The 16,518-nt window shown below is 36.7% G+C and overlaps 1 protein-coding gene across 3 annotated transcripts in view; it reads left to right on the top strand.

The window, feature by feature from the left end:
* The first annotated feature begins 182 nt into the window (after positions 1-182).
* The window catches only part of LOC107269951 (UDP-N-acetylglucosamine--peptide N-acetylglucosaminyltransferase 110 kDa subunit), a 30,242-nt gene continuing 13,906 nt past the window's right edge, over positions 183-16,518 (top strand). The window contains exons 1-6 of one of the 3 annotated variants that reach the window (XM_025087330.1): positions 184-515; positions 619-715; positions 4,582-4,732; positions 4,845-5,088; positions 5,272-5,340; positions 10,159-10,355. In XM_025087330.1, the coding sequence (XP_024943098.1) occupies positions 685-715; positions 4,582-4,732; positions 4,845-5,088; positions 5,272-5,340; positions 10,159-10,355 (692 nt within the window). In that variant the 5' untranslated portion in view covers positions 184-515; positions 619-684. Of the gene's footprint in view, positions 716-3,435; positions 3,839-4,581; positions 4,733-4,844; positions 5,089-5,271; positions 5,341-10,158; positions 10,356-16,518 lie in introns of those variants that run through there. The other 2 variants (XM_015744417.2, XM_015744416.2) reach the window with 2 other exon arrangements.

The raw sequence follows: 16,518 nt of genomic DNA on the forward strand, positions 1-16,518 counted from the left end.
TGTTTATAATGTAATAACATTCATTTACAATAGTATTATGTAGGACTATTTTTGCTTCCCGCTATACATAAAAGATTTATTTATTCGTGATTAGATTTCGTGTGTATGCACTTACGATACAGCCCTGGAAAATAAGAACGTCCTTCCGATTCGTCGCAATGACGTATTTCCCGCTTTGATGTTCGCGCAAGCCTCGAACCCAGACACAACCATTGATTTGTCTCGTGTACTCTTATCGTGAAACAAACGTGAAGTGTAGCTTAAGAAATTTCACAAGTGACATCGGGTGTATCATTCTGTGAAAACGAACATCACATAAACGTAATACATCCTATATATTATTTATTCAGATTGGAGTACCAAAGGTAGATCCATGATGGCGGACACATGAAGGCCGCGTTCGTGTTCTTGCCGATGAGATCCTCTCTTGACGTTGTTTTGTTTCGCTGATTTGCTGATCCTCAAAGTGAAATCTGTCCCCCGTGGGACAACTGTGACAAGATAACCAAATTCAGGCAAGATAGAAATCGCGCGAGACGTAATCTTTAAGCGGCGGATACAGATTTTGCAGTTTTGCCTTCGTGTTGATTAACGTATTTTAACGAAGCACCGATGCAGGCTCAGCAACAACAGCAACAGCAGCAAGGCCACCAGCAAATCGCCGGGGCTAGTGTCATCCTCAAAATGAACGAAATTCAGCAACTTTCAACAGTTGGTACGTATAATTAAAAATCATTGATAATACGAGAGCAGGAAGGCATGCAGCTCTTTACATATTTTTGCCCCTATTTTTCAGTCAAAGAATTTCTTTTGTGCTCCAAATCAACGTTCTTAATGTTTTACTCATTTCTCACTCTAAACGGAGTACAATGTCCACGTTTTATGCAGTGCGTACATTTATTGTTATATCAATAGATAATAGAAGTGATTGGAACATTGACGGAATTACGAAAGAACATTTTGTTTAATACCATTCTGATGGATTAAGCGATTTTCGGTAGTAACACGAAGAAGTGCTACTCCAATCCTCTATTTATATTGATAAAAGTTTGTCTTAAATATTTTACAAAGATTGAACAGTTCTTCTAATCCTTATGAATTTTTCATTTTGTCTGTCCAATGTTATATCGGTCATCTTAAAGATATTTTAAGAATTTTATTTTATGGATGATCATTACTTCCGTGACATTGTGCGTGGAAGTTTCCATTATCCAGCTTCTCATTGTCATACCAAATTTACTTACTGATAAATATGTTCTACAAAAATTTTAAAAGACTGTGCGTTATTCTCTGTATTTTTATCCAGTCAAAATGACTTTTCTATTACAGTTTAATGACGAATCTACATCTGCTCCGAAAGCTAAAATCTTTATATATATCCTATACTACTACAATATGACGATTTAGATAAGTCATATAATATTTTTAACACCAATAGTCTGATACTGATTGATACGTGTTATTCATAAATCATGAATTATTCATGAAGGTCGAATAAAAAAAATATCGCCTTGCCAACCTGTATAACTTTTATGATCCCTACGGTCCAACCAAGTTATTAAGTATCAGTACGATAAGAAAATGATAATTTTCACTAGTCATATAAATCCCAATGTACATGAGAAATGCCAAAGTTGCGATAACAAAAAAAACGCAGTACTGGATAGACGTGCCAAATACTTTTTAAATAACATGCGCATGATGTTCAGTAACCGTTGGTGAACGTCATAAAAAAAGAACTGTAAAAACCGTTATCAGGTTTCTATTGTAAAAGTTCAATCAAATTCAGTAATCAAATTTTCATCGCGTAATCGCTAAAAAAAGCAAACGACATTTATTTAGTCCTAGCGCAATCATAATCCTGCTTCGTCATCGGTCACGAGTACGTTTAACACACGTAATAATTCTGGAATGATTATTCAGTTTTCTACAATACCATATGGACAAATAATTACATAAACGTAATTATGATGAAATCTAAGATTATTATTCAAATACAAAAACCATCAATTTTTCTTCAATATTTATACTATGAATATTGAGCTGTATTAGACGTTGTGCTGTAGAACGCTCTGAAAACTATTTAGGAAGCTTATACATCCTAACGGCAATTCGAACCATTTCTCACGTCGACCGCCTTTGTTCCTGACTCCTGTTTTTCTACCGAAATATTCTGGCAGTGCCGATACCTCGTATAGGGCACTGTCAAAAACCGACGGAATATTCCACTGGGTACCGATTCCATCTGCCTTCCGTGCCAAGAGTGGGAACGGCCCTTTGGTAGTCTCCAATGTCAGAGACGTACTTAGTTTGAGTAGGGCCCTGGAATACGATGACATTTTTAATAGAATAAAAATGTAAAAAGTGAACGATTAATAAAATCACATATTGAACCTCGAAGATCGTAATCATTAAGATCGATAAAAAATGGTCTATTTTTTAAATGTTCACACTTATTTAAATTATATATTCAAAAAATAATTATTCTATTTGCTTTTGTTTGAAGATAGTATATTTTTATGATCTTTGAATGAATTATTTCAAAATAATCACAAACACTGCATGTATATAAAATAGACCAAATTCTTAGATCAATTGTCTGATATTCTGTTGCTGTACGTTAGTATATTTTTTATAAAAAATACGTTTATGTTCTTAGAATTAAATTCTCATGTAAGAGTTTTCCATATTAATTAAATGCACCTCTTAGGACTTACGATCAATAACCTGGCTATGGTTCACGTCCCATCGTTCTCGCTCGGCAGTTTCTTCATTATGCAGGGAATACTAGTGATTTCTATACGATTTGTAGTAAAGCAATCCTTTAATTTCCGGAATAAATTGACCAGAAAACTCTCATTCCTCCTAGATACTTTACATTTCAATAAACTCACATCGAATTCTCGAGGACGTTTAACAAGACAGCTATTCGTTATTTAATCCACTGACCCTCTCCGTTACACAACGTTTTCGACCTAGAGCCAAAGCCAATATTACTCGTTACTTTTCAGCTCTTTTACGGTGCCCTACATAACTAATAATTCTATGAGTTGGCAATGCTTGATATTGTCTGGACATTCAATATTGTTTCATTTTGTATATAAACGAGTTGTTAAACGGTTAGGAAACTGCTGTGTAAGACGGATTAATTATTTAATGAACTGTTACCATCTATCTATGTTTTAAAAATATTTTTCATGTATATAAGTAATAATAAGAATTTCCTACAAAATGAAATTTATGCATTTTATTTTTGCTATTCTGTATGTGTCAGTTTTTCTTATTGTAGCATATACACCAAACATTTATGAGAAGGTTTACGTTGATGAGGGGCCCTTAATGTATACAGCCCTGGAAATCCCTCTCTATTCTACTCGGGTATCCACCTTGCCCCCCAACCCCTCAATAGAGTCTGTGATCTGGCGGGAGTAACTTGGCCATAACAGAAAAGAGTACGCAGCTGTGAAATTCATTTGAACGATTGGTTGAAGAGAACTCGGTTTCTAGCAAGAGTACATTCCACTTTTCTACTTAATTCGTGAAAAATTTTCGAAAAAGAAGTGAGCAGATAGTGATAGTTACGACATCTGACGAAATCGCTAGTCGTTTTTGGAGAAAATGAGCAATCACGTGTTGGTGAAAAGTTACCCTGTAATAAAGGGTGGAAATGACGCTTTGGCTGGGAATATTATTATAAGTGCAGTGGAAAGTGGACAAGAGGGTATCATTACTTGGCAAAATGCACAGAATCTTCTGGTCGTTACACAGGATGCTCAAGGCAAAGAGATTATTGCCGTAACTGATGAGCAAGCTATTAACATCGTGCCGGACTCCTATTGTTAGTTTTAACAATATTTTTACTCAGTTTTATAGATAAAGTACAGAATACGACACTTTTATGAAGTTAGCTGTGGATTGTTTGAGTTTTTTACATAAAGCTCTTCAAGAAGAAGTTGTATTCTACATTTTTATCGTTTTTGATTTGGCAGTAGTGCAGTTGGATATCTGTTACGTATTTGCGACTCGAATGACGTGCATGTTTGATTTCATTATATATCACACTATTAAATTATATTAGCTCTAATAATTAGAGCTATTGCAAGTTATACTCTGGAAATTCTCCAATGCTTTGTAGATGCGCCATCCCATTATGATTATGTTCGTTATCGATACGTTGGAAACTTCAGTTTTTGCATTGCATTTGTAGGTATGAAGTGCATGAAACGTGGGAGAGTTTTATTTAGTCGGTTATTTTATTTTTATGCGAAGATACCGCGCAGAGAGAAAATTTATTTATACGCTGTATAATATTTGTTACTTTAGAGGAATGGCATATTTCCTTAAAAGTTTGCTGAATTTACGTATGTAACATATGTATCTACGTTTTCTTTATACATACGCAGAATCATAGCAGGCAAGAAAGTATGGAAACAAGACCCCCTTTTTAAAAAAAAAAATGATATACTATCTTGTTGAAGAAGAAGTATTCAATTTATTATAGGCCAGCATTATTACATATACTGAAATATGTTTATGATTACTTGTAGCAGAGTTTTAATTTAGTGTTTTGTTATATTTCAGGGTTACTGGAACTCGCACACAGAGAATATCAAGCTGGAGATTATGAAAATGCAGAAAGACATTGTATGCAACTTTGGCGGCAGGAAACAAACAATACTGGAGTTCTTCTGTTACTTTCATCGATACACTTTCAGTGTCGCAGGCTAGAAAAGTGAGTTTAGTTATATAAATAAAGATCTAACCAATTTTCAATGACATAATTTACTTCATTTTTAATTACTCTTTCAAATTTAGACTTAAATATAATTTATAATTTTCTATAGGTCAGCCCACTATAGTAGTTTGGCGATTAAGCAAAATCCTTTGCTAGCGGAAGCATACAGCAACTTAGGAAATGTATACAAGGAACGTGGTCAACTGCAGGAAGCATTGGAGAACTATCGTCATGCTGTTAGGTTGAAACCTGATTTCATTGATGGTTACATCAATTTAGCAGCAGCCCTTGTTGCTGCTGGGGACATGGAACAGGCTGTACAAGCATATGTCACTGCTCTGCAATACAACCCTGTAAGTACATTATTTTAAAGATAAATGCAAAAATAGACCTTGCTTTGTCATATAGCGGAATAAATTTATAAGCAATAATCAAACAAATTTTTATATAATAATATTAAAATTAAACAATGATGATAATATAAATGTTTTTGCAATTAACAATCTATAGAAAGAAAATATTTTCATCTGTTTCAGGATCTTTATTGTGTGCGGAGCGATCTTGGTAATCTTTTGAAAGCATTAGCAAGACTTGACGAGGCTAAGGTAGGTTGAACTTTAATATACTGTTAATAGACACTAATATCACGTGTCACATTCTTATGCATTAGTACTCTATTCGAACCCTTTAAAGAGAGTCCATCAAACGTACCTATATCTAAATTGATTATGAATCGTTATCAACTCTGCATAAAATATACTTTGTGTTAGTTTTTATCACATCGATCAAACTAAATTTTCATACGTCAAGTTCAGCTTTTTGGAACGGCCTCATTTGAACAAATATTAAATTACTAACGACAAACATTCTAAGTCCTCTGAGCAATAGATTTTAGTTTTTGCTTTTATTGTTTCGGCAAGTCAATAAGATTCAAATTTCTTACATCTTCTATAATCAAGTCTTATTAAAGGGACAAATTTCAGTTCACTTTTAAATTTACGATACTCTATAAACATAGTTTACAGAATGAATTCTGACGGAGTACAAATGCATAACGTGCATGTGCCCCAGCCGGCGTAGTTCTGAGGAATGTGTAGAGCAAATATATATGTTTTACGTAGCTCATTGCAGAAAGCTGTCTTTCTTTGCCATGCAATAATGTGCGCGGCGCGCAATTATCTGCTATCAAAATTGAAACTGTGCATACATCATCCTCGATTCTCTCGTTTCAGCATTAAATTTTTGATTGCAGAACAAATATTGTGTATCCTTGCTTTTGGTAATTTAAATGAATCACGTTTGACAGAATTTGCGACTCGTATCTCGTCAACGTTACCACTGTTACGATAAAAAAAAAAAAGTGAAACGACCTAGAAAAAAAAACATAGTTGTACAATATTCTTTACGTAAGTTTTCCACAGTTGTACAATTTTCTTCTTAACATACACTTTCCTTGTTTCACTCTTGCAGCAAGCCGTAATAAATCTACGTTGACTCGTAATGAGACAATCTGTACACTGTCAAATGTGATTATTGGGTTTAGGTTTGTGAAGTTGGAGGCAGCGCTAAACCAACAAAGGCAGTGCGCGACTTGTAGCAACACCATCATAACACACGATCATACCAGCATGGTGTTGCAACAATTTTAATGAATTCGCTGACCCTATTTATATTATATTTCAGTATAGTCTACAATACGGACGAAATGGAATGGAGGAGTGGCTGAACTTTTTATTCGCAGGTGATCAGAAACACTGGAAATATACGCGACTTTAGCATGTAAAATAGGGTCAGCAGCGCGCGATTACGTATCTTCTAAGTTTGTCTTTAGATTCTCATTTTTGATTGATTTTTTTATCTTTGTTTTTCATTATGTACAGCATCACTTCCATCTCTATATCCGGTAGTTTGTTTCAGCTGGCATATCACTGGCGCGAGGTTACTTGACTATTTTCAATCTCTCAATTACATTATTTATTACGTGTAAAGGCAAATCGTGAAAGTGATACCAATTTACTGACGACTTTCTGGACTCTTCGTGACTTTCTATGCGCTCTAATGCGTAAGTTGATTTCAAGTTTCTCTTAAATATTACCATGCTCAAATATTGAAAGTTCTATGACTTGCTTTCAATCAGGTAGAAGACGAATCGGCCAAGCGTTTGTCGTTACTTTGTCAAAAATTTTAATTCTAATACGAATTAGAACGCAGTCAGTCTACTTGGGGACAGATGACAGTATTTCTTGTACAAAAACTAACGACGCCATGAGGTCCCATTATACATTACAAATTATTACGTGGAAGCCGAACTAAATTTGAAGAATGTAGTTCAAGAGACAGTTGTCATAGTCAAGCAATCTACTGCAGCGCGGCGCTTGCGATCACATATATAAATGCACTCACGGATAAAGGGTTTTCGTTTTCAAATTGGATAGAATAAAGAAATTATTTACGATAACGACTGTGAAAAGTTGTTCCCACTTTTTTTTCCCTTAAGAAAATAATTCACTCGTGTGGTGCGATGAGGCATTTACATTCAACGTCTTTATCGTCGTGAGCGTATAAACGTAATATTAAGAGCGCAGCGGCATCGAGGATAGTTTTCTGCTAATTTATTATTAATTCCTGAGAACTCGCTAGCTCCTTTAACTTTAATCCATCTCCCGACTCGCTCAGCCACAATTTTGTTTACACTCGAATTAATCTCACAGATTAGCATTCCAATTCGAAGAATTCATCGATGATGTCAGAGCAGATATTCGATTCGTTGCGGATACTATTGTTTCGTTCAACATAGAGATTCTCGTTCCTATTATAACAATACAATATCGATGGAATACTTATTAACAGTGCACTGTTTTTTACTTCTCAATTAGAACCATCATTATCTTCTTCATTCCACTTTTTACCATACACTATATATTATAGCAATAGAGGAAATTTCGACGAAGAAAACAGCTGATTTCACGTTGGTCAGTATCTAATTTTTGGTATAAATATTTTCAAGATGTCGCAGACTTCATTTGGGCAAGAACTTCGAAATTACAATGCTATCAGATATTAGGAACGTGGCTGACGAGTGTAGCGTGTAGCAAATCGTGTCCGCGAGTGACACGATTAGGTATTAAAAAAAAAAAAAAAAAAAAGTGAGGTGTGAAGTACCTGGTGAAGAGAGATTAACGCAGCTGTCTTATTGTTGTGGATGGAATGATCAACTCTAGGAGGGGAAGTTGGAGCTATGCAATTGGTCGGTTTCCACTGGTTCCTTCGTCAAAGGGTGAAATCTGAATCTGGTTATTCAGTAACACACTGTCTCTCAGTCTAAGTTTATTATGAGAGCTTACGACCCATACCTACCGTCAACCTACCGAAGGGTACACTGCAGGTAAAGTAGTTCCCGCGGCCGGTCTCTATCCTAATACGAGAGTCTCTTATCCACGGGGTACCAGATCGAAGATATTAATGAAACAAAATTCCGCGAAAAGTTTTATCGAAATATTGAATTGCTCGGGTTGTATCCAATGCATTTAATTTACGGAATTTAACGTTACTTCGCGACTACGCACGTAACAAATCGTTTTATTGATTTTTTGACCTGTGCTAATTCTTAATTGATATTACCACTGGTATTGAAAATCATCCATGATTTTTATCACGAAAAACGGATGATTGTTATCGATCGTTCGATCTGCGCTTCAAATCCAATCCTATATATATATATATATATATATATATGTCTCCTGTTACTTATGTATCCTTGCTCCATTAGAGGCCGGCCAACTAAAAATCCCCTTTTATTTAAATTTTTAGGTACGGATTACACTGTTTACGATGCAGCCCGTCTCTCGGCACGCGCGAATCACCCTCATGCTTATTTCTTTGGAGCGTCATTTCTTTACGAAGAGAAAGAGAGAGAAAGACAAACAGAATGGATTAGAAAATTTAGACTGTTTTCATACCAATGGGAAGCGTGAATGACATGTTGCGCCGCGGCACGAAATTTTTTATCGTGAATTGTTAAATTACAATAGGGCGATATGCTCTCTCGTCATTATCATTTGATTCGTGTGTCCGATACGTGATGAACGGAAACCTCGTTCATCAAAAGATTTACCCTGTCATTAATGTACGAAAGGAAGAACAGCTCGATTCATAGTAAACATGTTGATTTGTGATATTTTCAAGTTGAATCTGTGATTCGATTTTTCATATCTTTTTTTTTAAACGGTTACAGTACTTTACGTGCTTATCATTTCCTTTTCAGCAGATGACAGATATTAAAATTCAAGATGATTAGTCTTTTTAATTAATGCGAACGTTCAGTGCTTGCCGTGCGCATTACATGTTAGTATATCAAATTCCTGAGTATTGAAAGTAATTTTTTGAGGGTATAACGTATTGTAGCCTGTATACGTGCTGGCGAGTCCACCGGACGCATTCCGGAGAATCGTCATTGCGGCTATCTCGTGACGCTCCTTGCGCGCTTTGAAAAATTATCAAAGACCGAAAAAGAAATTTAAAAAACGTTCCTGATCAAGATCCCACATATCCGCCTTCCCTGAAGAGACCCGCGATGTCAACGAAAGAGACGTTATCTTGCTTCTGTCGCAAACACGGAAGCAAGATGTTAGATCTCGACGCGTAGCAAGCTCCATGTAAATGTTCATTATTTGCGCGATTACGGTTAACGCTTAATTATAAATATTCTTCTTTTTTTGTCCTTTCTTTCCCACCAATAATCAAAGTCGATGTACGATGAGTGTATATTCGTTAAAGTAATTTTTTTTTCTCCGGTGCTCATTGTCACACTTTCGTTACTTTCTACGTAAACCGGAAGGCGCTCTGCTCCGTTGGAAACGACGGACGATCAACCAGGGGAGTGACTTCCTTGGTTTTCTTTTCTATCTAAATTGACGACTGCCACCCAAGTCGGTGCTCGGGACTTTGAATTAATTTAAAAAAAAAAAAATAAGCATACACGAACGATGATATCATTCGTTTCGTTTATCTTTGTCGTTCACTTAAGACTTTATTTCTTCTTTCGTTGCTCCTTCTCTTCCAGTTTGATTTTGGGTCGACATTTTGTTCTCCCGAAGATTCGCGCAAATGTGTCACGTGCCGCCTACACCAAGGACTTCAACGATATAACGTAAATCGGTTGTTCCTCGGGCCTAATCGATTCGTACGCAGAGACTCTTATTCGCTATTATCTCTAAGCCGATTGTCAGGCTAATTATCGTTGATGAGCAAGGAAGGGGCACGGGGACGGACGTGAATACAGGGAGAAAAGAATGACGAATAGAGAGAGAGAAAGAGAGAGGAATCGTATGGCTGCGGCGCGGCGAAGAGAGAACGGGCAACGCGCGGCGCGACCATCTCAAAATCGCGAACCTCTTGACTAACGATATTTTTTCTGACCTTAGGCTTGTTATCTGAAGGCGATCGAGACGCGGCCTGACTTTGCCGTCGCTTGGAGCAATCTCGGTTGCGTTTTCAACGCTCAGGGTGAGATATGGCTTGCCATTCATCATTTCGAAAAGGCTGTGGCTTTGGATCCTAATTTCCTGGACGCCTACATCAACCTTGGTAACGTCTTGAAGGAAGCCCGTATCTTTGACCGGTATGTATACGATTTTTCAAAGTAAAGTCTTTTCTACTCTGTATTGGTATACGCGTCAGCATTATTTGCATAGTTTAAAACTATCCATGGTTTGAATTTCAAATTCTTGTAGACTTTATATTCAATAAGATTTTACCCTTTTTTAATTCCGACTGATCTCAGACTCTTCCAATAGGGTATTTATGATATGCACGAGATATAGCTGTCGGTTTACACTTTACCTGCATTCTGCTTCTTTTTACTCGACATCCAGCAGTGCATCCACTCTTCCTAAGATGGTCCACGACCAACATGAAGATGAACTCTTTGATCTCGTGCCGAATGAGTACTCCCAAGAAAATCCAAAGAACTTGATGAAAAGCTCGTACCAGCGACGCTAAGGCTGTTTTTATTTGAAACTCAAGTTATAAAAAAAAGTTGGGCGTTCGAAATCAAACCATAAAACTAGGGCGAAAGTTAATTACGGCTTTGAACTGAACATCCGCTCTAATCAGCATTAGTGCTAAGTACACTAGTGTGTGTATCGGTGTCCTGACGTGGGAGAAGAAAAAAAATTGTAGGATGCGAGCCAAACCACAGAGAACACTTTTGGGTTATCTCGTCGCTTAACTTATTATCGACTATGGTTACGTGTACTGTGAAAATAGGTCAAGAGATGACGCGCCCTTTGTTCCCAACGAAAAAGTCTCGTTTATTTTCACACCGCTGAATGGGATTGGCTTGGTTGTTCACGTTTTTGTTCTCCATTCCTACAGAACGTATCTGCCTTCGCTGCAGAGAAGGAGACACTAATATTCCTATAACACATTCGGTTAGCGAACAGAGGAAAGTTGGAGAGGGGTAGGGGGGGCGGAGTCCAGCAAAGTGCAAAGTAACCTAAGAATCTATCCGACGTTGCTCTTTTTTTCTCTCTCTTATCTCATATCTCCAATCTCTTTTGGATCTTCTCTTTTCTTTCCAAAACTACCAAACTCATTTGAAGCATTCGCTCCAAATTGGTATTTGCTACTAGCTATGTACATTTCGAGCGTACCGGGTTTCTTCATTTAATATTCTGGAATTTGTTATGGGAACGATGTTAAGCTTACGGATTTTTTTGTTACTTTTAAATTTGCCCTTTTCAAGTACGTCATCACGTGTATAAACTAGCAATATTTTGACAGAACAGTCACCTGAATAAATCTCTTTGAGGGGTTATATCGACATTGAAATTGTTGATTTTTTTCCAAATAATTATAAAAAAAGGATGAGGTAGTTCGTTAAGCACTCTGTTGGAGAACGTAATTGCAGCTTTACCAGTCAATGCAGCAGCATGGTCGAAAGGCTTTCAATTAAAACACTGACATGCGGAACTTTATTAGTTTCCTTCCATTAGTGCACAGTGGATACACCCCTCAGGCTAATGAGAACAATTTGTCGAGGGGATGTTGAAGTATTGGAATTTGTTTTAAGAGGAGAAAATAATTTGTTTAATGTCTTTAAAAGACTGCCAGACAAATGACTAACGAGCACTCGATGAAGTGACTATTGATGCGCAATTACATCCTTCCTCTCGATCCCCATCTCTTTAATTCTTCCATTTATTTCATTCTATTTACTTAACGTTGATGACGTTCTTTGATACATTCATTGAGTGGTTTATCAATTAATCCGTGTCCCAGTGGGTGATTGTGCTGTGCCATTCGGTACGGTATTGCTGAGAATGTCAATTGGATTCCGTAAATAACTGAAATGGCGTCGTTCCTTCTCTTGTATTTTACGAGGATGCTTTAGCGCAGATGTGGGATCATATCAGGAAAGTCCCGGAAGTACTATCAGGATTTTTTTTTTTTTTTTTTTTTTTTTTTTTTTTTTTTTTTTTTTTTTTTTTTTTTTTTTTTTTTTTTTTTTTTTTTTTTTTTACTGTTATTCGTCAGAATTCTATTCATGAAAACATTCTGAATACTCGAGTCCGACGAGAAAAGTTATTTAAATTCAGAATGAATGACTGTCTCTCTTAAATACGATTTTTCTCAATAATCATTGAATAACTTTCTTAAGGAGATTCTGTACGTATCATTGCCAAGCGGAAACTCCGTTATGTCCTGCCAAGTGTCTACTAAAAATTCATCACTCATGTACACTCCAGACGCTATCCGCGAGCACTGACTTGAGGTTACGAAGAAAAAGATGGCAGAGTAATAGCTCTCTGAAGGAAGTCAGAGCTCGAGCCAAGTATCAGGATTTTGACAAACGACATGAGCGAGGAGAAAATATCGAAGAACAATTCTCCTGCGGTAGAAATTCAGCAGTCTCGGTCGGCCATTTACTTCGATAATGATTTATTATCTTTCTTTAGTATTGGCCGGCGCTGCTGTAGATTCGATGCCGTAATTCTTCGCGTATAGCTAATACAACAATGGACCTGATACGAGGATCTATATCGCTCGTAATGGAGGATGATGTCTTTTCTTCTTCAAACATTTCTGTGAAAAATTTTCCGGGAAACAAACTCATTTCTCTTTGGCTTTATTGGGAACGAGAAGAAGCCTTCCGAATGGTCTCTGCTTTTATTCTCTATCAATTGGCAGCCAATAAATTACGTAAAGGCTGACGTTGTTCCACCCACGAATATCCGTTTCACGATTTACGAGTTTCTCGGCTTTCTAGAATTTTGTATTTCACACGTTTTCGCTTTGGTCTTTATACAAAGACAGAGTAATAACGCTAAACAAGCTCGAAAACACTTGTTACCCTTATACACCGTATATTTGTATTATGATAGTTTACGTTAATAGTAATTAGGTAGAAGCATAGTAATAATGTTACGATTATTTCGCACGTAAACTTTGCATCTACGGAAATTGTTTTATATGCGTGACGCATTGCGTGCTGTAAATTGAGGGTCGATTAAATGAAAAAAATCCGTACAAAGTTTTTTCCACTCGAAGAATTCGCGCTGCGCCTTTTTACGAGGGTTATTTTTGACGTTCAGAAACTCGACGTGCAATTTTCATGGTAAATACCAGCTGTAGCGTATTCTCTGCGGCATGTATACAATCCATCAAAATGACACAAACATGTTTGCTATTTTGCAGTTTCGCAAAACAGAGGAATGGAGATGAAAATGAATTTATCATAACAGAAAGGGAAGTAACTTTGGTACTTAGACGGATTTTCTGCAAAAATTCTATAAAGTGCAAAATCAGTTTTATTACGGATACGAAAGGCAGTCGTAGCGGTACTCGTCGGTAATAAGATTTCAGAATGTCGATTATCAATTAAGTTGTGCAGACTGGAATCGCTTTACCAGATCACGTGTCTGTGTGATTTGCGACCAGTAAATTCCGAATAGTTGATTCACACGGGAAATTCATTATTCCCTTAAAGCGGCTTAAAAGTTGCTTTCTCAACTCTTTAATTTTCATCTGTAATATTTGTGAGGTATCTAGGGAAAACGATATTCCCTAGGAAACCCCGATAAATGAGTATATCTATATATACTGTGAATGTGTTTCATAACTGTCACACCCCCTACGCGCAATATCACGTCGATTTGTCACTTCACAGATATCGTCACAGATACAACGTTTACAATATGAATAACCAGTTTGCGAAATCATCTTCTAATTCCTCATCTCCTAACCAGCAGGAATAGCTGAAGGTTTTCACGGCTAGTCCATTGATTTGCGTTATAGTAACTATATCGAAGATGCTAATTGCGAACTGTTGGAACCTTTACTTCTTGGTCAGTTCTGCCAATCGTACTTTTTACTGGTATTTCTTTTCTGATTTTGCTCTACTGTCTTTATTACACTGTGCGGTCATGGATGGAACGAATGGTGCAGCTACATTCAAGATATTTACGGTATCGTTGTATCGTGCCTGTTGACCTAAAAATTTCTAGGGATTTATTTTGAACTATATTTTAGACTAAAATTTCGCTCTTTGCTCCATTTAAATTTGTTCATTGTTTCCTATAAAATTGTAATGCGAGGAGTTGTGGGAATAGTGAAAAAGTGTGCATATGATTTTACCTTATGATTCGAGTAATTCAGAATTTTCATACTCACACTTTCATGATCACTTTATACAACCACCTTATTTCCAAGATCGTTATATAGCGAAGAAACAGCGTCATGAAATTCTAAGAGCACATAATTTGTGCATCGGTGAACATTATATTACTTTCCTTTTTCACAAATATAGCCTGTCGATTTGCCTGACCATTTCACGACAATTTCGTATGGCATTCTACTGTCCAATAGTACATTGGCGTTAGTTCAATATGTCCAAAGTTCGTATCATGCGTCCTTTATACGAATCCACGAAGCCATTTCACAACACATTACGCAAAGTTATCACGAAGTGTACAAGTGATATATATCTGTACAGTTTCTAGTCCTTACAGCTTCTACTGCTCGATGAAATATAACCAGGACGAACTATCGTGCGAATTTTCAAAACCAGGGACGTGGAAACTAGCGATTTGTAATGCACGGGATATTCCCAAGCAGAATTACCATTATTACGTCACTATGATAATCACAACATTTATCATCGTCTAGTTTTCAAGAAAACAACCTGGATCGTTAATGCAGTTTCTAACTGAAACATTTCTATCTTGAATGTCCCAACCTTTCAAAAATTTTTCGAATTGTTATTCACATCAGCCGAGCTTTTATCCCATTGGACAAAAAATTGTAAGCGTTCCGTATGATTGATAGACCTCATTTAAATCAATGTTTCGTAAGAGAAAAACAAGCCAATCGTTGAATCTCACTTTTCGTCAGGTTTATTGCGATTTCTATCACTCACATAACTCAACTTTTACTTTATCGCATTATCTTTCGTATCCATACTCCTGATACATTCTAACTGCAAGTAACACTCTCAGCTTGGTCTCCATTTACTGTGGATTCATTTAATGGTCACGGCATGATATTAGAAACGCGTTTTGTTATTCTCTTCTAAAAGTGTATTTCCTGCGTAACTAATGAGGGTTAAAGCGTTTCAGCAGCAACATGTGAATCGCCTTAGTCGCTTTTCTTTTTCCCTTGTATATTTTTTTCTAGCTGACCCAAAGAATTTTAGGATTTTTCACAACATACTTTCTCTGTTTAGGATTTAATACCACATATTCAGCCACGTGCAAGGAAAGCGCGTTATCGGAATTTATATCTGGATGCTCGAATAACGAGTATATGGGTTATAAACATATATACATATCTGGGAGCTAAACTGTTAGGATAAACTATGTACTCCGCCTTCTGAATTGGCAATGGGAGGGATAGAAACACACAAGAATCCACAGAATAGAACTTTTTTTTTTTTTCTCGACCCTCCACAACTTCTCGACGCGAATATCATATCTCGTTCGATCCCTCGAGGCTCGCGTTTCTGTGACTTTTATCATTAATAATTTGACAGATTGAAAGGATGTTTCCAGGTATCTACACATTTGATTGATCGATGTTACGAGCTTCTTCGTCTCCCGTCTTCTTTAACTGCGCTCTTTTACTTTTATTTATGATTAAGTTTTCGCTCTACTTGTGTGGCTGGATTGTAAGGCCATCAAAACGAATAGAATAGCTCAAAAGTAGAGTTTCATCTCGCTCTCCTCATAGTTTAAACAAATTTAATGACCAAGTGTCAAGTAATAATTAACTAGTAGGTTTTTTTTAATTCGTTGAAAATTCACGCAGAGGCAAATTCGGCAGGAGGGCTAAACACAAAATTAGTGAGGGCTTTGAGACCGCACGTGTGTAGTTAAAAGGTTGAACGAGGCGCCTAAACGCGTCTCACAATTCTGAGACCTCGTTCTACCCGTCAATATATTTTTTCACCGCCACAAATCGACCAGAAAGGTAAACATCTTGCTGAACCTCCTTTATGTCACCGAATATACGTTCACTTATGTACAGAAGGCCAAAATGAAATCCACGGGATTTGTGTATCTTATAGCACAGACAACCGACTATAAAACCAAATAGTCTAATATTGTGTGCATAAGCAAGGAGAGCGCAGACTAGTGTTCTTTATAGCAGAGTAAATATATTACATCCATGGTCGTTCAGTAAGTAGCGTGTTAGCCAAGTGTCAGCGTGTCGACTTATGAAACCAAAGATTCTAGGTTCGAGTCTCAGTCATGTCATGTTAAATTGGTGAGATTTTTTCAAATTTA

Source organism: Cephus cinctus, unplaced genomic scaffold (genome assembly GCF_000341935.2).
Source record: "Cephus cinctus unplaced genomic scaffold, Ccin1 Ccin1_scaffold0692, whole genome shotgun sequence".
Classification (NCBI taxonomy): Eukaryota; Metazoa; Arthropoda; class Insecta; order Hymenoptera; family Cephidae; genus Cephus; species Cephus cinctus.